The 24,257-nt window shown below is 39.9% G+C and overlaps 1 protein-coding gene across 8 annotated transcripts in view; it reads right to left on the bottom strand.

Annotated features, from left to right (window-relative positions):
- The window catches only part of Bcas3 (BCAS3 microtubule associated cell migration factor), a 460,531-nt gene that overhangs the window by 247,713 nt on the left and 188,561 nt on the right, over nucleotides 1-24,257 (bottom strand). For all 8 annotated transcript variants that reach the window (XM_028772412.1, XM_028772411.1, XM_028772415.1 and 5 more), the window contains 3 exons: nucleotides 21,890-22,014; nucleotides 18,748-18,913; nucleotides 17,046-17,146 (listed from right to left, as the gene is read on the bottom strand). In XM_028772412.1, coding sequence (XP_028628245.1) covers nucleotides 17,046-17,146; nucleotides 18,748-18,913; nucleotides 21,890-22,014 — 392 coding nt within the window. The remainder of the gene's footprint in view (nucleotides 1-17,045; nucleotides 17,147-18,747; nucleotides 18,914-21,889; nucleotides 22,015-24,257) is intronic.

Genomic DNA, 24,257 nt, shown 5'->3' with positions numbered 1-24,257 from the left:
TTCCTGCACGCTAAACAAGACCTGCACAGACAATAGGACATGTCTAACAGTCCCTGAGCTTCTATCTGGCCACAACCACCTCACTGTTTGTCTTGACAGTACAGTCACTCTTGGTTTCTATGCATCTCTCTCCATGCCTACTTTAAAAAATACTTCATTTACTTAAAAGCACTTTTAGGTTCACAGTAGAACTTGATTTCTCCCTTCAGAGAAAACAAGCAATGGGGTTAACCAGGAAACAGAAAAAAAAGATATGGGGTACAGGGGAGGGAAGGCAGGAGATAAGCAATAAAGAAGCAAAGATTATGACAGGAAACAATTTCACTCACACCCAAAATTTCCTTAGACTAAACTGCTAAAAAGAAAACAAGCAATTTAAATATTCTTCCTACAGATTCCATGAAATACTTAATACATATTCCCATGAACAGTAAAGGCAATGTCAATCTTATTTTATGATGCCACACAGAATATAGAGAGAACAAAATCATGAAGAAACCGATTAGGAGAAGAAGGAACAGGAGGAGGAGGAGGAGGAGGAGGAGGAGGAGGAGGAGGAGGACGACGAAGACCACAATGAGGACCAACTGACCAACAAGGTATGGCCCAAGACAAGATTTTAAAAAACACAAGTCCATAAAATTTTATCTGAACTTGTTTCAAGAAAAGAAATGAGATCTAATTTAGTGGTTATAGCCAGACATAAACATAGTGTCGAAATGTAAGGTTTGCTATAGTCCAAACCATTAACTGCTAGCTCTTCAAAATCATGGCTCTCTAGCACAGGCATGCTGCTGTTTAGCACAAAGACCAAATGATCACAAAGTCACACAGCCACATCTTTTATGATGGCAAACAAAGAGTAACATAACAACTTTCCATTATTTTCCATTGTTCCAACATTCTTTTGGAACTAATTCTGTTATATACTGTACAGATGGTAAGTCAACTAACGTTTTCAAGAACAATGTTTCTGAATCATTCATCATCTTTGTTTATTGTTTGTTTAATTCTTGTCACAGACAGAACCAAGAGGAACCCTCAATTTCCTGTCCTCCCTTAAGTGTAAGGCTGAAGCTTTGTATTCTAGAGTAAGTGAAGGCAACAGAATGGTTTGACACTTACTAGGACTCCATGAAATTGTGGACATTATGGTGGCAGTGATGGACTTAGGGCCTGGATGGAGTGGAACTACAGCCAGAACAACATTGGGTCTAGAGTTGGCAGTTTATTGGCTTACTGTACTATTGTTATCTGGTTAAGGGTATGCTTGGAATTTCCCACAGGGGTGGGGGAGGATGAGGAAGTGGGGTGGAGGAGGAGTCTCTCTGTCCTGTCTGCTTTACAAAGGAAGTAGTAAATATTCCAAATATACAACTCAGAAATGAATTCTTTGTATATGTGAAAAAGTGACAATAAATAAGTTTCCTTTAAACTGCCAGAAGAAAGACAAGGAAACCATGAATTTGAATCTCCTTCATGGAGATTTTAAGGAGGCCTTTTGTTCACCAGTTTGTTCTGGAAATATCACAATATAGAAAATTAAAATAAAGTGGGTTTTTTTTTCATATTAAATGAATAATCTGGGCTGGAGAATCTTCTCCTCGAGAAGTCTGGAGTTCAATTCCCAGGACCCACGTGGCAGCTCATAACTGTCTTAACAGGGGATCCAACACCCTCATACAGACATACACACAAGCAAAACACCAATGTATATAAAAAAATAAAAATAAATTTATTATAAAAAAATAAATAAGTATCCTTTTTTCTCCCCTATACTTGTGGACATTTTAAACATTCTCTAATTCCAGCAGGGAGGATATTCAACATTTATGTCTTAGGGAGGGAATTAACACAGGAGACATTTATGTCTTAGAAGGGAGGTCACAGGGAAAAATAACTGCAAACGTTGAATCTAGTAGGAAGAAAAAGAAAGTGAAAAGGGAAGTCTGACTGAACCAGGACTATATGCTTTTAACCACTCCTTAGGATTAGAAATGACACTAATCCTGTGCTGAGTGAGTGATATGGAATGTGGTTGGAGAAGACAGAATCTCAACTACTTGGTTAGAAACTGCACCACTGCTGAATGGAGTTCAGAAAAGCAAGAACAACACCTGGTTTACCACCATGTCAAGATGTTTACTTGGGCAGGCAGAGCATTACATGCATGTGTGAAAGAAACAGGTGAAGTTCAGAGGAGCACAAAACAGAAAGCAGAGACAAGAATGGGTGCTAGGGAATACTATGTCTATTAATAACCAATAATCTCATTAGAAACTGGGCCATGTAGCTGATATCAAAAGGGATGGAATGTCACCAAATATCTCATGTTACAGCTTTTTTACACAGAATTCAGATAAACATTAGAAAAGATTACATTGATTCATTTTTCACATTTCTAATAATGTGTGCATAAAGAAGAACTATTTTAATTTTAAAATGAGAGGCTTTTAATTCATTTTTATGTATGTGTGTATATTTGAGTATATGTATGTATGTTAGCCTCATAAATACAAGAGTCTACAGAGGTAGGAAGGAGTTTAGAAGTAAGAATAGATTTTTAGGAACTAGAGCTGTAGGCAACAAGAGACACCACGTGGGTGCTAGGAACTGAAATCAGGTCCTCTGCAAGGGCAACAAGCATTGTTATAAACCAAGCCATCTCTATAAGCACCAAAACTGAGGCTATTCTTGATCCTACTTGAAGTTGTGTATCTTGCAAACCCAACTTGAAAGAAACAAGATACCTACCAACTATCTGAAGAAAAATTGTTAGCACTTTTACAAACATTTATCAGCCTTTTTTATTTTTCTAGATTTATTTTATTTATATGAGTGTGTTGCTTGCATGTATGTATGTGTAACACATGTTGTGCCTGTTACCTTCCCACGGAGGTAAGAAAAGAGATCCCCAGGAGTTAGAGTCACAGTTGTAAGCCACCATGTAAAGCTGGAACCTCTCTCTATGAGAGCAGCAAGTGCTCTTAACACCATGCAGCCTTTCTAGTCTTTTATCAGCTATTTTTAGATCATAAAGTAAAGGAGAAGACACTTCAAGATGTACAGCTCCCCGCTTATACCCCTATTATTGTTACAGGAATTAACAGTGCATCTTAATCAAGCTACCTGCAAAGGGAATACTGTCAATTTATTTTCAAATAGCACCTAGAAATTACCAGGCAGGCACAGGATGAGTAAGATACGGTAACTGTGAACCATACTGTTGTTAGTGTGTGATCTCAGAGAAGCAGACATGCAGAGAGCAAGTAAACAAAAACAACAACAAAACTTCACTTAGTGTATTTTGATGTCAGATGGTAATATATGGGTGTACACACACTAACGAATTGCAAAGAGTCTGAGATAAGGGAGGAATGCTCATCAAACACAACTGAAGTGCTGACCTCACACAACCTCACTTTCCAGGTCAAGAGTCCAGCATACTTTAAAGCTATGCTAAAAAACTAAACGAAATATAGATCCACTTAAGAACACAAGGAACAATTAGAAATCCACATTCTATGTGTATCAGGAGTACCAGCAAGGTCAGGCTGGCAGCGGAATGTTGTGAATATACTTTAGATTCAGGGTCAGAGTGTGTGTTTTTCACATCCTATGAAATCTCCACCCCACAGAAAACGATGAAAAGCCCCTCCATGCTGAAGTCCTTAGTGAGGACCTAAGAAACCAATAATGTGCGAGCAGATTTTAGTCCTTTAGGTTATTTCAGGGAACAATGAGTCTTTTTCTAGCTACAGAGAACTTTGTGAATCCTATGACATCATGTTACTCTGAATGAAGCAGCTCCCGCTGAAGGTTCACCCAAAGGGCAACGGTGATAAACTCTCATTCAAGGACAAACGTTCACATATATTTGGTTCATATTAAAAGCAGTGTTTATTTAGGGAGCATACAATAGGACAGTGCTCTGAAGCAAGCTCTGCTTCCAGTGAGAAAGAACTTCAGCCTCCAGGGAGAACTGGTGGGCAAATGCAGCTTCTTACTGTAGAAATGAAAATCTGTCTTTAAAAACTAAGTCTCCAGCACAAACAGCCAGCAAAATGAACAAGTTGTTCTCAGTGAGCCAACCATCCCAGAAGAAAACATGACTACCACCAATCTGTGTCTAAAGTAGTAACCAGAGTCCAAACAAACAAATCATCTTATACCTATCAAAGTAACAAAATTTGTTATTTTTCAATGACTATGAAAAAAAGGAGAAAGTTATCAGCTAAAAAATAACACACCTAAAATACCTGAAAAAAAATAGTATTAGAATCCACTCACTGTTACAGACACCCTGAGTGGAGCATCAGGAGATCACTGAATTTCTGAGGTGCAACCTCATTTAGCACCTGCTTATTAGCCGGCATGCTTTACAGCAGCCCAACAACAGCGATGTGACATTACGTACAGGAACAAGCTTCTCCAACATTTATATTAAGTGGATCAATGATCTTCCCTGCACCTTGGCCCTGGGGTACCATGGATGCTCACTAATTAATTATTAAAGTTTTCTAGCATTCAGTCACTGCTCATCTCTGGTTTCACTTTCCTTTTCTTCCACATTCCCAGAAGTACAGTCACCAGCAATGTATAATTAGAAAAATGACATATATTTATTGTCTACAAGAGAATACACTTCCCTGAATAGCCTTCAAATCTGGGTACATCTTATCCCTCTCTCTCTTGCCAGTTTCCTTTTCCAGATTCCGAAAGTCCCACTGCATGACTAAAGGACCTCTAGTTTGTTATTCTTGTTGCCCTAGCGGTCACTTTGCATTGTGTTGTCTGGAGGCAGCCTGGCAGGGCTCAGCATGACCGTAAAGATCTCATCAAGTGAAGAACATCACAGAGCCTAATGGACTGCTGTTTTGGCCAGATCAGCAACTTTGCTGAGCAAAGTTCAAAACCATCCCAACACACAACTTGGAACTGAATAGACAGACTTTAGCAATGTCTTTAAGACACCTGCAACTAAGGTCAAGGAACAGCTACCCAACGAGATGTCCACAATGCCAACTTGCATCTGCAACTCACTCAGAAAAAAACTTCAACACATGTACATTAATGCAATGACAGCAGGATAACTAAAAAACAAGTCCACCCTTACTTCAGTAACTATAAAATCTTGCTTAGAGCTTTTGAATTAACACTATCATATTACAGTTATAGAGCAGCATAAGACCAGGGACGCACCACTAACCTCCCAGGAAGTACTGAGGAGAGTTAAGAGACAAGGGAGGATTTTTCCATTAAACAGACGGTGATGTATTTGAATTTGAATGGACCATGTATCTATATAAAAATAAGTACTTAATTCAGATCTTAGAAATAAGAGAAGTTCAGTGAATAGGGTCAGTAGAGCAAGTCCAGCAAGGACAAGGACTGGAAACCATCAAATGCAAAGTGAGGCAGCGTAGAAGACCAAGAAACTCAATGTGTTCCACTGTGTGTCTTACTGACTGTATTAGGTGAGACAATCTGCTACTTCGCCTTTGCATATGCAACTATCTACACATATATCTATTTATTAATGTTTGTATTAATATATAAACTATATAAATAATTAGGTATTTACTTATATGTAAAATATATTTTATAAATAACATATAAATGAATAGTCCATTTACATATAAAATAATATGACAAATAACTCCCTGCTCAAATGTGTGACCATGAAGAGGAATAGTTACTTGCTAGATGTAGAAGCACCCAGGTTTAAATTCTACAAAGAACCAAGAGCTACACTTAGGCCTGGTGCCACTGACCTGTAATTCTAGCTTCATGGGAGGCTAAGGCAGGAGAATTGTAAGTTCAAAGTTATTATGGTCTTCAGAGTGAGTTGGCTAGGCAACAAGATGAGACTTTTAATTTTATTAAAAGTGAAAAAAGAAGGGGGTGGTGACTGAGATAAAGGAACTCACTGTCAATACAGATGACCTGAGGCTCCTCCCACAGACTCATGGTATACAGGAGAGACTCTAGAAAATTGTCCTCTGACCTTCAGACACAGGCCACAGTGTGGACACATTCAAAGCCCCACCATGGGGATGTGAGCAGTGGGGAAAAGAGGCCTAGGGTGCAGCCCTAGCACATGCAAAGATTTGCATCCCAGGGGTTGAATTTAAAGAGAAGAGGAGACAGAGACAAAGGGAGGAAGATGGGAGAGGAATATGGAGAGGGAAAGGGAGAGAGACAGAGACACAAAGAGAGACAGAGAGACAGAGACTGATCTATGAATAGATCAGTAACAGTAGCTTATCTTTAATAGTAGCTACAGCCTTACAATCAATTGCTTTAATTTACATACATGCATTATAGTTGCACTTCTTACACCAATAATCAATTCTTTATTTTATAGTCAAAGATTATAAATGTGCCAGACTTTATAATAGAATTATGTAAGAAAGAGTATATATTTTGAACTGATGAAAAATGAAAGAAACACTCATTTGGCTCTTTAATAATCAGACATCAAGATTTTGCTACAAAAAAAAAAGTAAATTCTGGGTGACAGAAAACTCACCTGGAAACTCAGTGGCCTGGGCCTGATCACCAGCACCATAAAACCCACCCACAAAACCAAACAAAAACAAAACAGAGCAGAGGGACCATTTACAAAAGCAAAAATCATTTTGCACAGAGTTAATGTAGTGTCTTCCATATTTACTTGTTTATTGCTGAATACTATTCTAGGAAAGTCTAGGTCATTATACAGCAGGAAGAAATAAATAGACATTTTCTCTTGCCTAAGTGAAAGAGGCATGAAAAGAAAAAGCTTTTAGACCTGGAAGACACCAACATTTTTAACCCATACAAAGGAATATATTTCAGAATCCTTATAAATAATCATTAAAGATATACAATGTGTTCCTTTAAGTCCAAACAGATCAGTTAAAAACACAGAAGCAAGAAAATTATTCTGACTAACAATCACCTAAGCGCACTCTTCAAAGTTTGATCTTCTACTATGACACAATGGCACCCACCAGGAGCTCTCCAAACCACTGTATCCACATCTCTGTAGTTATAAAGTTTATCAACAGACACATAGTGAAGTAAGTACTCAGGGGAAAAGCACAGCAAAAGACTTCCCTCTTACACCATGTGTACAGGCACGAAGAAATCCTTTTAAGAAACAAAACCAAGAACAGGTACCCGGTAGATCCACAAAACAATTTGCTGTACTTTGTGCATGCTTGACTATTTCTATGATTATTTATCCTAACTTTATTGTTTTTCCAATGCTGGGGACAAAACAAAGAACCTGAGATGCATCCCTGTTCCCAACAGGATCTGTGACTTCTCATAGGAAGACTGGCCATCATCTTGACTCTTTCCTTAGCTATGGAATGAGCTATCTGAACGAGGCTAGATTATTCAAAGAGCCACAATTGAACTAAATCAGAACAGTGTCTTTCTAAAACATCTCTTTGTGTAACCTTCACTATTGTGTGACTTCCATGCCTTTATGTGAAAAATCCATCAGCTCTAACCCCCATGCCTGCTGTCTGATGGTGGTGATCCCCATGGCACTGTCTGACGGTTAGTTTCTGTCCTCTAACAACCTTCTTTTTCCTTCCTCCTCTACCACAGCTTTCCTGTTCTTTACTTCATGTTTACTTTTTTCATACATTTCTTTTTTCCTTCATAAAACTTTAATTTTCTTGGAAAAATAAGTTACTACTATAATATGAATTTATTCATTGTTAACTTAAAAAAATATTGAGTTAAAAATGAAAGCTGTTCCAACCCCCTCACTCAATGAAACAAATGTTTTTCTGACGCTTCAGAACTTTAAAATTAAGACTCTACTCATTTTAGAAGAACGTTTCCAAGTCTTTAGGCTAATATCAGCAGAACATTATAGAAATTAGACTTTCAGTATAAAGAGACAGCAAAACTCCTTCCAAATTATTTATTAGGAGAATGAAGACAATCAAAGCAGAAAGACAAAAGAGGGAAGAGGAATTTGCATCTTAGGTAAGAATTGATAAAATGATTTTTGTTTAATACTTTGGAAAATGCACAGAATACTACAAAGCCACACTTGCTGAGTGGCTTACTGAAATCTCACACAGATGCCTTCTCTGTTCTGCTGCTGCTTTACCACAGAGATGGTAGCTGAGACACTCAGGTGGTTCTGTTATAAAGTCTCAGGAACTGGCAGAGCCGAGGACTCCATTCCATGGTGGTTTGTAACAACAGCACCCTCCTGCCCTATGCAAGCTATATGTGAAGTGTTTTAAATGAGCAATCTCATTTAATCTAGCAAACCTCTAACAGAGGCCTTAGTAATTCCCCCCTATTTATTTATTTATTTATTTATTTATTTATTTAGGTTTTTCAAGACAAGGTTTCTCTGTGTAGCCCTGGCTATCCTGGAACTCACTCTGTAGACCAGGCTGGCCTCAAACTCAGAAATTCACCTGTCTCTGCCTCCCAAGTGCTTGGACTAAAGGTGTGGCTGTTCTGCCTGTATACCTGAAGGCACATCCTGTAAGTGGTGTGCATGGTTGGGAGCTGCCATGTGGGGGTGTTGGGAATCAAACCCAGGTCTTGTATAAGAACAGTACGTGCTCTTAACTGTGGAGCTTGCTCTCCAGCCTCCTAGGTTCTGAATTATTACGAGCTTCAGGATAAGTTACAAAAATCTTGGGTAAAGATTGTACAAGTTGTAGAGCTATCAATGAGTTTTCATTGCCTAATTATAAAGATGAGAAATGCAAGGCACAGAAAACACTATCTCAAAGTAACCACTGAAGGAAAAATGGAACCACCTCTTTCTAAATTTCCTGTTCCCAAAAGGAAGGCCCTACCTTCTATGTAGAGTTAAACAAGAATAAACACACACTTAGAGCAGGGCACAATTGAGAACAGAGCCAAAAAGATGAGCTACATGGTTCTCTTGGAGTTTCCTGGAATAACAGAAGAAAAAAAGTACTATGATGTTAGTCAAAGAACATCATAGTGTTTACACAGAAGAAAAATGTTAAGTCATTTACAGGACAGAGGTGTGGATGCACATGTAAGAAGCATGGTTGGGAGGGGAGGGCTTAGCTGTAGCAAGATCCATATTTATATGATTACATTTCCCATAGTTGAGAGCAGCTATAATTAATGGCTTTCCCTCCCCTTCTTAATGCAGCCATTTGTCAATTCAAAAACAGAATGCCCAATCAATTTTGATGTATTTAGTAAGCAGTTTGTCAAACAGTGCTATAATCTAGTTAATATATTAATTCTTGCCATGGAGAGAATGCTAACAACTATTAGGTTTCTGTAACTTGTTTGGAGAGAAAAATCTGTGTCTGGATCCACGGCCATGCTTAAACCAAAATCTTCTATCTCCTTCATGATCTATGTCTGTCTATGAACTGTGAACTGGAAGTAAAACCATCAGCTACGCAGTGCTTTCTGGGAGCTGCTTCAAATTCATAGCATAAAAGAAACCTGAAATTGGGCAAAAGACTGGATTTTAAGTGTCACCGATAATCTCAAGAGCAATCCTGGGTCTATGAAGGATGACGGCTCAGTCCATTCACTGTATTTAAAACCAGTATTTGTACCAGTATCTAAATATATCTAAATCTCCACCAGTAAATGTGAAATTATAAAGGAAACAAACAAATTGTCTTTTAGAAGACAATTTTTTCTTAATAAGAATGAAAAAGAGCGACACTGAATGTTAAGTTCATGTTCCTTATATTAGGTTCTCACGAGACCCTTTCTGAATCAAGGAAGAGCAAGGAAGAAAACTTATATTGACTTGGTGCAGGCTGTGTATTTATCAAAAACCTACAGTATAAACTAGTCCTCCAGATTATCAGACATGCCATTGTTTTACGTCTGCTGAGAAAGGTGCCCTATGTGTCAGAAAAGCACACTGAATATTTTTCTATGACCCAGAGGGCAGAGGTCACTTATTATAAATGGATAATGAGACCTAATGCAGTGCTCTGAGGATGGACAAAGAAAGGGTCTATCCATAGCCCCTGGTGGATTGGTTGTTCAGGCTTTTATTTCCTCTGCACACTTAATGGAGTCAAACAATTGACAGAAATTCTATAGAGAAGGCTGAAACTGAGAGAAACGACTGTATTCTAAGTCTGACAGACACATACAAATAGTGATCCTGAAATGGCGCCAGAGCTCCTGCTAACACTAACAGAGCAGACAGCTCAAGCATTCCCCCAAATTCCCATTTAGCCATTTCTTAGCAATTAACCGTACTGATGGAAGCGATGGCACATCAAACCATGAGCTCCTGCCAATACCAACCCATTACGTCACTGCAGGTAAGCCAAGCTCTGCCATTATATCCCAGCCCCATGGGGTTTTTTTTGGGGGGAGAAAATGGTGAACACATATTGCCAATACCCTCTATCTTCTATCCTCCTACCCACCTATGAGAAAGCACAATCCATGGCAGAATGATCTATTTAAGAACCATAAATGTCACTAGAACAAAGTAAATGACATCAGATGCACAGATCTTAATGGCCTACAGACTTCTGACCAATATTTTCTTTTCTCTCGATCGATGCTCTGTACCAGTGAAATCTGCCAAGTCACTGCAATAAATACTAACATCATCAATAGAAAAGAGCCTACTTGAACTATACTTGGAAACATTACAGACTGTGAAAGAATCTGAAAGGACATTGAGATCCTGTAAGAGCACAGGAGGAATTATGTAACATTAACAGATGCTTACAGGTTAGACAACATCTCTTGTAGACACTTTCTCTTTGTTTCATTTCAGTTTTTTAAAAAAAGTAACAACAGGAACGTGATTTGAATGTAAAAAGATTAATTTGATGTTCTAAGTAAAAACAGGAAATGAATGGAACCATGGATGCCAAGACCAGGGGTGGATATAATGCAAACTTTTAAACTTATATAGTTTAAGTTAACCATTTCATACAATCTTCATAATGGGAATTAATAACTTCATAAGGTTCATCAGGCTATAGAATACATGTAGTCCAAATGAGACCCTATAGGTCTCCAACTTTAGTTTCTTACAGAAAATAAACACCATTTTATGAAAATAATCTTTCTGTGAAATAGCATATGCCAACTAAACAGTTTGAATAAGTGAAACATTCCAATGTAATTCATGATTAAGAGTCAAACTGTACAGGGCACCATGACACACCCTGTGGCCAACAATGGACTATAAATACACTGTAAATAAGCCCTACATTACAAGTTTCCTCTACAAGAGAAAAACACTTTACCCTTCCTTTTCCACCTCTCCCCAGTACTGGGCAAACATTTATAATGAACAATTCAAGGAAATAACTGCTGAGAGCTTCTCCACTTCATATACCACACTGTGAGGCAATCTAGGATGTTAGATCAACACAACATGACATTGAAGGAGGGCAGCGCAGAAAAAAACTGCTGCATAGTTAGCTGGTTTTCCCCGGCACTGCCAATATCAACCACAGACAAGAGGGCTGTGTGTGTGAGTTTGAGTGAGTGTCGTGTGTGTGTGTGTGTGTGTGTGTGTGTGTGTGTGTGTGTGTGTGTGAGAGATCATGGGGATCAACAAGAAAAGAAAGGTTTCAGCTTAATAGGATGTATCAATGTGTCACACTGAGAAGGCTTAAACTTATGATGGCTAAACTTGGGTGTCACATTGACATGCCTAGAAGTGTGTCACAATTGAGAAATTGCCTCCATCAGACTTGCCTGTAGATGTGACACTTCCTTGACTGCTAATTGATATAGAAGCCCTAACCACTGTGGGTAGTACCACCCAAAGTAGGTAGGCCTGAGCTGTATAACAAAGATAACTGAGCAAGTGATTCCTGCCTTGGCTTCTCAATGGTGGGCTGGTTTTAGTTTTTTAGGTTTTTTTCCACCCCCTCCGCCCCCCAAACAGGGTTTGTCTGTATAGCCCTGGCTGTCCTGGAACTCACTCTGTAGACCAGGCTGGCCTCAAACTCAGAAATCCGCCTGCCTCTGCCTCCCAAGTGCTGGGATTAAAGGCGTGCGCCACCACTGCCCGGCTTTTGGTTTTGTTTTTAGTTTAGTTTTTTTTTCAGTGATGGGCTGTAATCTTTGAGATGATATAAACTGTTCCTTTCATGTTGTTTATGATTATGGTATTTATCACAGCAACACACATTCAAGTTGTACAAAGGCTCTTTTCAATTTGTTATCACATTTGTGGGTGAATATGATTTCATAGTTAAGAACACTTGCAGTTCTTTCAAGAAGTACCAAGTTTGGTTCCTAGTACCCATATCTGGTGACTCATACCACCTGCAATATCAGCGACAGGGAATCCAACACTTTCTTCTGGCTCTTCGTGCAATTGTGCAAATACATGGGCTTGTACAAACACACACACACATACACACACACAAACACACACACCATTCTCTCTCTCTTACTTTTTAAAAAGGATATTAAATTGTTCCATCAAAATGAAGAGTTACCATGTACCAAGCTTCCAGAAACAAATTCTTCTTTCTTCCACCCCACACACAGAGCCCCATGGAGCTACCAATTGTGTGAAATTTTGAGGTTATTTTTTTCTCTTTTGCATAATTTCCTTGAGAGTTATCAAACTATGGCATTACTAACAATTAAGTTTTTCATTTAAAAGATATGAAATTCTAATATATGGATATATTCTAGTTTAAATTTTATTCAGTTCAATGGTTAGCTGTGAGCATCTGCCTCCGAATATGTCAGACTCTTGCAGACCTCTAAGGAGACAGCTATATCAGGCTCTTGTCAGCATGCACTTCCTGACATTCACAGTAGCATCTACATTTGGTGACTGCACATGGGATGGATACCCAGGTGGAATGGTCTCCAGACCGCCCTTCCTTCAGTTTCTGTCCCACACTTTGTCTCCATATTTGCTTCCTTGAGTATTTTGTTACTCCTAAGAAGGACTGAAGTACCCACACTTGGTCTTCCTTCTTCATGAGCTTCATGTGGTCTTCAAGATTCAAGTTGAATCTTGGGTATTTCAAGCTTCTGGGCTATTATCCAATTATCAGTGAGTGAATATCATGTGTGTTCTTTTGTGATTGGGTTACCTCACTCAGGATGCTCACAGGTAATCATTAAACTGACCAAGGGGTTCCCAATGGAGGAGTTAGAGAGAAGACTGAAGGAGCTGAAAGGGTTTGCAGCCCTATGAGGAAAGCAACAATACCAACCAACCAGAGCTCCCAGAGTCTAAACTACCAGCCTGGGAGCACATAGGGAGGGACCCATGGCTCCAGCTGTATATGTAGGAGAGGATGGCCTTGTCGGGCATAGGTGGGAGAGGAGATCCTTGGGCCCATGAAGGCTGAACACCCAGTGGGGGGGAATTCGAGGGTGGGGAGGTGGGAGTAGAGGGGTAGGTGGGGGCACATCCTCATAGAAGCAGGGGGGATGGGATAGGGAGTTCCTGGGTGGGGGAGAAGAAATGGGGTAAGGGGATAACATCTGAAACATAAATAAAATATCCAATAAAAAATTAAAAAATAAAATAAACAAATTTCATTCAGTTAAATATGCTTTATAATCATTATGATTCTTTTCATTGGCGTATGGGTCCACATGGGATCATATGACCACGGATAATTTAGGAAGCGGTCCAAAGTCTGACACCTACACCACTACAGAGTTGGAACCACTAAAGCAACTGAATAATACGCTGTGGCTGAGTGACTTTTTATTTACTATTTGTCCTCTAAGCTTTCAAAAATCTAATCCTTAGGTACTGATTTTAATTTACAAGTTAGAAGGGGGAGAGCAGATTAAGAACAAATTACTAAGTACTTTGAACTGGTACTCAAATCTCATTCATGGGTACTGGACCTGTAAGGGCTGGTTTCAGTTTTGGCAAAGAAATATACAATGAAATGAGCTTGATTAAAAAAAAAAAAACATAATATGAATAGTAAATCCCTAATCTCTACTTTAATTGTATTTTTATACATTTATTTATTTATATTTAGATAAAACACACACACAGAAACACATACACACACACACACACACACCATATATAGGTACTTTTGGAAGTCAAAACAGGGCTTCTGTCAGATCCCCAGAGTTGGAGTTATGGGCATTTATGAACTGCCTGACAAGGGTGCTAGGAAGTAAACTCAGGTCCTATGAAACAGCACTAAGTGCTTCTTACCACTGAGTGATCTCTCCCACTCAGAATATACATAGTCTTGATTTCTAACTCTACTACCTAAAAACCTTTTGTTGTGTTTTGTTGTTTTTTGAGCCAGGGTTGCTCCGTATAGCCCTGGCTGTCCTGGAACTCACTCTGTAGAACAAGCTAGTCTTGAACTCAGAAAAACCTGCCTACCTCTGCCTCCCAAGTGCTAAAATCAGGGGCATGCGCCAACATCACCTGGCTTATATTATGCTTATTATTTTTAAAGATTAAAAACAGCAATCTTCAATGGTCCAACAAAGCAACTCGATGTCCTCCCGGCCTCCACTGTGACACCTGAATGAACCATTTCAATGTCATCCAGTCTACCACGAACACAGAGGCCTCTACTGTCAGGGCTCCTCAACCTCGTTATTCCCCCAAATGCAGAGAGAAACACTACACTGCTTTCTTCATCTCAAAGGCGGGTAAGATGCCATCGGTATCCGGGACAGGTCTTCTGTCTCTGCACTCAGCTGTATCCATGCTTCAGAGTGGAACAGACTGTTTATGAGAATAGTGTGTGTGTTATGCTAACATCCTGCTGCACTGCTCTCCTCTCAGAGATAGTCTCTTTCCTATTTCTAGTTACATCAGCCTTGCCTATTGGTATCATTTCCTGAATTTCTGGAAGTTTGCTACACTTTTTCTACAAACACAACAGGAACAAAAAACCCAAAATAACCCTGCAACATTTATGAAGTTTATATTAGACTACAAAGTTCAATTAAAAAGTTTTAAAAGATATTTATCAAACTCTTTAGGTTGAAAAATGAAAGGTAATTACCCACCATCACCTGGTCATTGCTAAGGACCAATCACAGATTCCAGCACATTGAAAAAAAAAAGGTTCAACCAGACATCAAAAGCCCCTGGTTCAAAGGTGGTTTTAAGCTTGGGTAAGTAAAACACAATAAATACACCCAAAGAACCAGAAATATTAAACTTGTGTAGAATATCTTTCCAGAGGGCTTTTGTGAGGGCACTTGCAGATGAAGATAGTCACAGAGGCTTCTGACTGAGTTTCTCACAGGGGCAAATGGTGAGTGTGAGTGTGAGTGTGAGTGTGTGTGTGTGTGTGTGTGTCTGTGTCTGTGTGTCTGTGTGTCTGTGTGTGTGTGTGTGTATGAAGGCACTGTTTAAACTGACACTGTACTGTCCAACTGCACTGGAGTCCCAGTGTCCATATTCTGCAGCTAGAAGCTTCAGTTCAGTAACACAGTGGCAGACCTAAAACTCTTAGGCAAATACCTTGAGTGTGCATGTAAAACTTTAAAATCCAGGTTGATCCTGTATCATTTCATCAATATAGAGAGGCAATAGAGGCATGGGGGATGGTTCATTTGGCAAAAGTCTCTTGGTGCCAAGACTGCCTTCAGCATCTCACAGGCCTGCTTAGTTGAAAATCTCATCTTACTTCAGGAGTATTTGCCCCAATCCCTGTCTTTTAAGTATCTGACAGCCAGAGGAATGAGCTTTCTAAAAATGCCACTTGGTGGTAGAACGCTCACTACTACTATATGCAAAGCCTTAGGTTCAGTCTCCAGTGCACACACAGTAATTTTGATGGTGTCATTACTGTGCATGAAAGAACCGGATGGCCCAGTTATCACCAGCAGAGGTAGGCTTTATTGAGTGGGGCAAAAGTGCCAGGGGGAGCTACAGTTGAATGATATCAACTAGCTTACTCTCTAGTATGAATAATGAAGAGTTGCAGTTGTGGGTTTTAGCTTAGCTTTCCTTTATCTTTTTGGTACTTATCACAGTCAGTCAGCTAATCAGAAATAACAGCTATCAAATCAACAAGATCAACCCAGATTAACTGAGCCAACTACACTTAAATCAATAACTAGGCTTTTGCCTTTTATAAAGAAGTGATAAAGCTGGGTGGTAGTGGTCCACACCTTGAATCCCAGCAGTCTGAGGAGGTAGAGGAGGAGGATCTCTGTGAGTTTGAGGCCAGCCTGGCCTACAGAGTGAATTCCAGGACAGCCAAGGCCACACAGAGAAACTCTGTCTCAAAGAAACAAACAAACAAACCAAAACCCAAAAAATGTCACTGTTGGTTAACAGGAAAAAAGCATTCAGTACTCAGAGCCATCAAGTTCAATTAAGATTCACTATATTCTACAAAAAAATAATTATAGTTGTAAAGCATTTTTAAGTCTACGAAGACAAACTGGATACTAAATATTAAATTATCTCTTCATGCTTCTCACATAAAGTCTACATCGGGTTGGATGAATCTCTATCAGTATCTACAAATGGCAAAAGGAATACAAAATCCCAGCTTAGTCAGAGAGCATGTGCAAGACCCGGTTCTAATGCCAGTATCAAGACCTAACTCAACGAAGCTAGGAGCACAAAGGAGTCCAAACAAAGCAGCACCACAGGCAGAAGCTGCTATTGTGGTGTCCTGTGATGAAGAACTTGGTTTTATTCTCTCAGAAACAGGTCCCAGGCTCTGCAAAGCTGTTCTCCATATCCTGCAAGGTCACAAGTTAAAGGCAGTTTGCTTGTTTTATGAGTTTTTGTTTTGTTTTATTGAAAATGCTAGCTGAAGACACACAAGCACAAGCTATGGCCCTAGCTTGGAATTGGTAGCCCACATCTTAGCATTGGGAAGGCAGAGGCAGGTGGATCTGAGTTCGGGATGAGTCTGATCTATAGAGTAAGTTCCAGGACAGCCAGGATTACACAGAGAAGTCCTGTCTGGAAAAACAGACGAACAAACAAACAAAAACCCTACGGCCCATGAACTGGTCTTATGGCCCATTTACTCAGCAAATTCTGAGACGATCATATGGAAGGAACAACAAGCGATAGAAAGCATAAGCTGATGAGCAGTACTCACAGCCGGCCAGCAGGAGCTGGTAATACTGCACTGCTTCTGCAGCGAGGAGCAGAGGGTGATTCGCATTGAATGGCGGCTGCAGTTCGTTCCACTGAGGTGTTCTAAGGAAACAGCAGAAGAATATTAATATTCAACCTTCAGAGATGGGATGTAAATCAGCCACAGAGCCTGACAGAGACTCACACAAATCAATGTATAACCATTAAAATCGATGCTCTTTAACTTGACACACAAAACCAGGAAAACTTTATACACTACAGATGTGGCAATGTGCTGCCCAGACACTGCAGATCCTCAGTGAACTAGAGAGCAATCAGCTTGGTAAGACAGACAGAGAAAAGAAACATCAGCTTTCAAATGCCAGCTACATGGAGGCCATCTTATCACATTTTTGACCAACGTCAGACATTGTCAACATGAAGCAAAATAGCTAAAGGTGATGGGAAGAGGAAAGGAGCTGTGTTTGGATAACATCCTTTGGACCTAATTAGCTGGTTCAACAGTGAGACTGCCAAAGTTTAATCACATCTGCCCAATTTTGAATAAGCTCCATAAATCAGATATTGACCAGATCAATCCAGCACAGTGAGTACTAGTAAAGACTGCTGGAGCCTCCAGAAAATCAATAAACTATTTTAAAATGTCAAAAGGAGAGGGGTCATTTTCATATCCATTTTTATCTGTTTCCTTTTATACATGCGGGTGATTGGTTTCTTTTTCTCCCTTGCACAATTCATTACATTAAATGGGCTTTATTCTAGGTTTCATTTCTTCTTCTTTCTGTTAGCTTATAAAAATTCTACTCATTGGATACATTAAGATAATTCTTAAACATTTATAAAGTGCCTAGCCATTGGATCTTGGATTATCACTTAAAGAGACATTGGGATCTTTTTGTATTACTTTATATTTCCCTTAATGGTATTATTTACAAGAAGCATTTGGCACTACAATAAGGGAAACACAAAACCAAGAAATTAATACACAGAGAGACAAGAAAAAGTTCAAACGGGCTGGAGAGTAAAGGTGAGGCTCACAATCTCAAACACAGAAAGTTCGAATAAAGATACTTTCTAATTACATCCCTGAGATGGTGCAAAATATCACCATGCACAACTGTGCATGTGAATATCTGCGGCAACAATATTAGTGACAGCTACAGAGTGGAAGAGTCCTCCAGCCAATGAATGGGCAAACAAAATGTGGTACACCTACATAACATTGCATCAATATAGCTCTTCAAAATATGCTAAAGGAAAGAGACATGAAAGATACCACAGTACAAGAGTCCACTTATTTAGTGACCAGAGCAGGCAAAGGCAAGTAACACAAAGTAAGCTGTGGTTGGCTACAGCTGAAGAGGAAATGGAAAGCAATGGCACAGGATTTCTTTACCTGACAAAGAAGAATGATTCAGAGGGTGCACACAGGACTTGCAGTGCTTACCTTTCACTGCATGTAGACCCTATCCATTGGAAACGAAATGGACTAAAGGCTTCCCAGGTTACAGAAGCCAGGGCTAGGCAATAGTGTATAATCCCATTTGCACAAGATTCTAGAGCCAAGGTCAAGAAAACATATCCTTGTGGATGAATATACTTCAGAGCCAGGTATTTATGCTGAGATTTCACAAAACGCAAATTTTTATCTTTTCGAAGCGGGGGAGGGAGGTTGTGGGGAGGGAGTTGGGATGGAGAACTACCTAACAAGTGTCCAGCTGGCACGGGGTGACGTCATTATCTCCAGCGGTGTGTCGTCACTTATCTTGGGAGCCGTACTGATCGGCCGGGGCTCAATCATGTGCTCCACTAAGGTCCCATAGCAACTGATGATGTAAAGAGATTCAACTACAACTTGTTTGGACTGATCTGCAAACAAAGAATCAGAATGAGACATGGAAAGATGACAGAGAAAAGTCACAGTGGGACTTCTACTTTACTACCCTGCTGTCTGACATGAAAAGATGAAAAAAAAAAAAAGGGGAAGAGCTTTGTCCCATTGTGTCAGCACATCCTCAGAGGATGCCTTGCATAAGCAGCTGCCAGTGAACATGCCACCAACATTATGGGATATACATCAATTAGTTTCAACAATTATACCATTATGCTCAAAAATTGTAGTATAAACACTATGTTGTAAACTTTTGTATTTCTATACTATGGATTTTTCCACATATTATGAAAATATAAGACATTGAGTAGGACATGAAAGGACTACCTGGAAGTGTAGCCAACAGAGTTTAATTACTCTGGCTTACACAATGAACTGACCAGCAGGAAAAGATATGGGTGGAACTAAGTTATCTGAAAAGTTCAACTATGTTTTCTTGGTAGAATTAAGTTTGGCTGCTGGGGAGATAAGAATGCTTACTATACAAACACTAGAGCATGAATTCAAATCCTCCAAATACAACCAACCAAGCAACAAACAAACAACCCCCTACCCCAAAACAAAAGAACAAACAAACAAAAACCATCAAAAGGCACAGTCAAGCACAAGTCTGCAATCCCAGCGCTGAAAAGGGGAAGAAAATGCAGAGAAAAATAGAGCAGGACACTCTGTCGTCTGAGCACACACGCACACACGCACGCATAAGCATGCACATTCACACACACAGACACACAAATGCACACTCAATACATATTCAGAAAACATCTAGATCAAAACAAACAGGCAAACAAATGGGATAACACATCCCACATTGTCTGTGGAAGGTGAGCAACTGAAATACAACTAGAAAACCAGTGAGCCAAGAAGCAAACTGGAATTCTCCAGTAAACAAAGACCAACATAAAAAAAAGTAAAGATCCTTCCTCAAATAGTTCTTAATCCATTTCTCAATGAGATTATTGGCTCCTGTAGTAAAGGAAGGCCAGCCATCTTTAGAGAAATCAGTGCTGGGTTTGAATGTAATCAAATGACTTTATAAGGAATACACATGTACTCGCTGCACCAGCAGGCTCGATGCTAAATCTCAGGTTTTACAGTAAACCAAGGAGACTGTCTTATGAAAGCTGTGTGGGTCATCTTATCTCTGTGTCAGACGAATCAATTACAGCTGATTTGAGGAAATGGCCAATGACCAGCCAGAGGAACATAAAGGAATAGCAAGCTAAAGGGGTAATTAGGACAGACGGGAGAAGCATTTGAAATCGAGCTTTGCAGAAGGTTTTAATGAATAACAAAAAGTCCTTCCGATAGCATCATCAAACCAAAGGCAGTAACAAAAAAATAAAGATTGGATAAGAAAATGGGAGGCTTGCCTGCTCCATAAGCCCTTCCCATGGGAAGGGACTAGCTGTGCTAAGGTCTGATTACAAGGGAGTGGTCATGAAAGGTGATAGCAAGGGAAGAGGCTGAGGTCTGACTGCCAACGGGGAGCAGGGAGGAGTGCCACTTTTGCCAAGAACAAAACCAACTGTGGAACATCAGAGGAAAGCCAGTGTGTGACCTAATTGAATCACAATAAAGTAATCAGGGGGAAATCCTAACATACAAAGCTATACACACTTGGTGTATAAATGTAGACATTCTCTTCTATACAGAGTCCACAGAACCTAGTCAAGCTCTATAACTAGAAAAATTAAAGAAAATATCTCTCTCTCTCTCTCTCTCTCTCTCTCTCTCTCTCTCTCTGTGTGTGTGTGTGTGTGTGTGTGTGTGACAAAGAATCATATACTGAAATAATAAAGAATAGTTACATAAACATTTGAGGTACTGATTCTGGTGATCAAAGCAGAGATCAAAAACAGCAATTGGAGCTGAAGAATTGGCTCAGTGGTTAAGAGCATACATTTTTCTTGCAAAGGCCTCAAGTTCAATTCCCAGCACCCACATGGTGGCTCACTACTGCCTATAACTCCAGCTCAGGGGGATCCAAAGCCCTCTTCTAACTTCTATAGATTCTAGTTATGCACTTGGGTTTACATGCATACATGCAGGCAAAACATTCATACACTTACAATTAGAGAGAAAAACTTTTTAAAAGTTTAAAATAACCACAGACATTGACACTTACCTCTCAATAATAACCTGCCCTTTTTCTTTATTTTGGGGTTTGGGGAGGTTGTTTGTTTTGTTTTCTTTTACCATGTTTTTGTTTCTGTTTTTAAATGTGGAATGAATGGCTCAGCAGTGAGAGCACTTGGAGAGGGCTGAACTTAGTCCCCAGCACAATCTTCAGCTCACAAACCTCGACTCCAGGGCATCAGCCAAGGTCAGCAGGCAAAGGCATTTACACACACAGGCCCCACACAGACTCCCATGCGTATAAATTAGCTAACATTAGTGAGATTGCTTGATCCCAAGTTCCCATGTAAAGCACAGGTTACGACAACTTCCTCCTTTTGAGATCAGAGGCGACAGTGTGAAATTAGCTTGTGCAGAAGAGGAAGAAATAGAGTGGTCACAGCATTGTCAGCCCTGAGATCAATATGTGAACATAATTAGAAAAAAATAAGTGAAAGGCAAAATGTGCCTAGGTGTGGGGGTGCACAAATTTAAATAGCAACATTGGAGAGGCAGAGGATGGAGTTCAAGGGCAGCCTTCACTACATGATGAATTTTAAAACAAGGTACACAGAGAGACTGTGTTTCAAAAAAAAAAAGAAATGAAAAATATCAGTTGAGGGCAAACTTATTTCCCACTTGTGTGAGAAAATAGTTTTAATTCTTTAAGAGACCTGAATAGTAAAGGGTACTAGTATTTATTTATTTTATTAATTTTTATCTTAGTAAAAACTACTAGGCTATTAGTTATAAAATTATTCTAGAGGAGCTCCCAGCACTGTGTCCTCAGTGTGGAAACACTGTGTAGCAAATACGAGTGTCAGCAAACCACGTACCTTTTTCTCGTTTCAGACCAGCGTTGTTTGCAAACCACGACCTGGAGGTCCCAAACACTGCAGCCACGCAAAACTCACCACCCATCGATTTGCTCGGTGAAATTTGTGGAGGTGGTTTAACTTTGCTTAAAAAGTAAAAGGACATTTAGAAATTACCATGTGAATCCTCTTTCGTCCAAATCATGAAAAGATTTTCCCAAAATTAAGTTCTAAGGCACAGTCATGCACATCCCCTCAAAGAATGACTGATCAGGGACATCAAGGGGTAAAATTTAAATGATATCAAAGTTAAAGAGTATTGTTAAGAGAGCTGGAACTGCTGGCACATGCCTGTGGTCCCAGCTACATGAGAGCCCAGGCAGGCAAGATACTTTTTTTGTGCCCAGGTTCCAGTGCTAGCCTAGGCAACAGAGTAAGACATTGTGTCAACAAAACAAAACAAAACAAATTCTTTTCCACTAGGTGCTGGTTTCAGAATTACAGTCAATCCTTTTGGATGGCTAACATTTCACTGGATATTTAAAGATGGAGTAAAAGAAGGGGCAGACACACCTCCAGCATGAAAAGTTCATTCTGACATCAAGACAAGAGACTACCCACAGAGCACATAGAGACAGCATGCATGAAATGGCGATGACTTGAGATGCAGACTTGGCAGAGCCTGACGCTCCACTGCTACAGTGTGAGCATGCTACAAGTTCACTGCGGTGATCTCCTGCAATGAGAGCCAGCCACACTCCTGGCTGTCCATCCTTTTCTTCCTGGATTCCTGATTTAACTATTTTGTTCATTGAAAAGATTATGACAGCTGAATACTGACAGCTTATCCAACACAAATCTGTCCTCTCTTTGCTATGGAGGAGGATGGACATCCTAACTGAGGTTGCTTCAAGTGATTTCCACTAAGAACATGATTTCCTCTGTTGTCTACATGTTTTCATATCCTTGGGGTTCTACCTTCGAACTTTCATCTTCTGTCAAATCTTGGATTTCTGTTCTCTTGTGGATTATCAAATTTCTCAAAGCTAAACAGAAATTATACAACCACCTTCCATAGATTATCTCTCTAATTCCTAACGCAGAAAACAACCCTACTGGCAAGAGGGTAAGCCTGGACTGATACCATGAAGGTAGTTCTCAGAGGCTCGGCTCTACAGTGGGTCCTTCTGTGGGCCAATGTGTCTGGCACCTTCTTGTTTGCCTTTCTTCATTTTCTTATCTCTTACTAGCTGTGTTGGAATGGGAAAGCTGGTTTCTGGAGTCAAGATGAAACCTGAAATAGAATGTCCCACGCTGCCATTCTTTAGTCATGAACCTGTTAGGTAAGTCCCTTCCCACTCAGAGCTCACTAGAACGCATGATACAAAAGGGAATGCCTACTTCGTAGAGTTAAGGACTGCATTTGTTCTCACAGTATGATCTCCGAACAATACAGCCACTGAGAATTTTTTGATACTTGAGCAAATCAGGCCCAATTCCAGATGTTATAAAGCAAAAATTTGCAACAATTTCAACAAATATAATTCTCTAAGCACCTTCTGTCCCCTTGTTGTCTGCTTATGATTAAGAACCTGCTATGTTAGAGCAAGCAAGCCAGGCTCCCAGGGGCGGGCCTCCCAGGTTGTAGAACTCAATACACATTCCACATACAGCTAACAGACAGCACTTTAGTAATCCCTGTCCCTGCAACACCTGAGACGCTCTCCAGACTCCTAAAGTCTCAGTGTTGACACTTGTGTGTGTGTGTGTGTGTGTTTGTGTACACACTGTAACAGATGCTGCCCTGATTGGCCAAGCTGGCATTCCATCTTGAACCATATCCATGGTACACACTGTAGTGTATAAAAAGTCCACTTCTTTCATCCACTATTAATACTGAACACATTGTTCCCACAATATTCAGACAAAACATAAAAACCAATTGTGGTCAGACTCACAGAGGAAAAAAAAAAAAAACATTGCATCTGTCTTTGAAGAACAATTTCTGAGACTTCGTGGGTATGGTTTACACTTTCTCTTCTACATAGCTGTTCTGCTAGAGTGACCCACCAGACAGGCAATCACATGTGTGCCCTCCTCTGATATCTGGATCACCAATCTTCTGGCTGCACTTCTCCTTGTGAATTACTTCAGAGCATGCGCTGCCCTCCAACACTTCTCACTTCATCACTGAATTACTAACACTGAATTGACAAGCTCCTGTGACTGCCATCTGTGACATGCCCCTGAACACTGTAGCCCTTAGGAAATTCAAGGGCTAGGGGGAAGGAGAGAAACCAATCAGAATTTTTAATTTAATTTTATTAGCGTGTATAAAGGTGTATGTACATTTGTAGTTCCATGCTGGACACCAGAAAGTAACATCAGG

Source organism: Grammomys surdaster, unplaced genomic scaffold (genome assembly GCF_004785775.1).
Source record: "Grammomys surdaster isolate TR1022 unplaced genomic scaffold, NIH_TR_1.0 213, whole genome shotgun sequence".
In the NCBI taxonomy this organism is placed as follows: domain Eukaryota; kingdom Metazoa; phylum Chordata; class Mammalia; order Rodentia; family Muridae; genus Grammomys; species Grammomys surdaster.
This window is presented reverse-complemented; position numbering and strand designations above follow the sequence as displayed.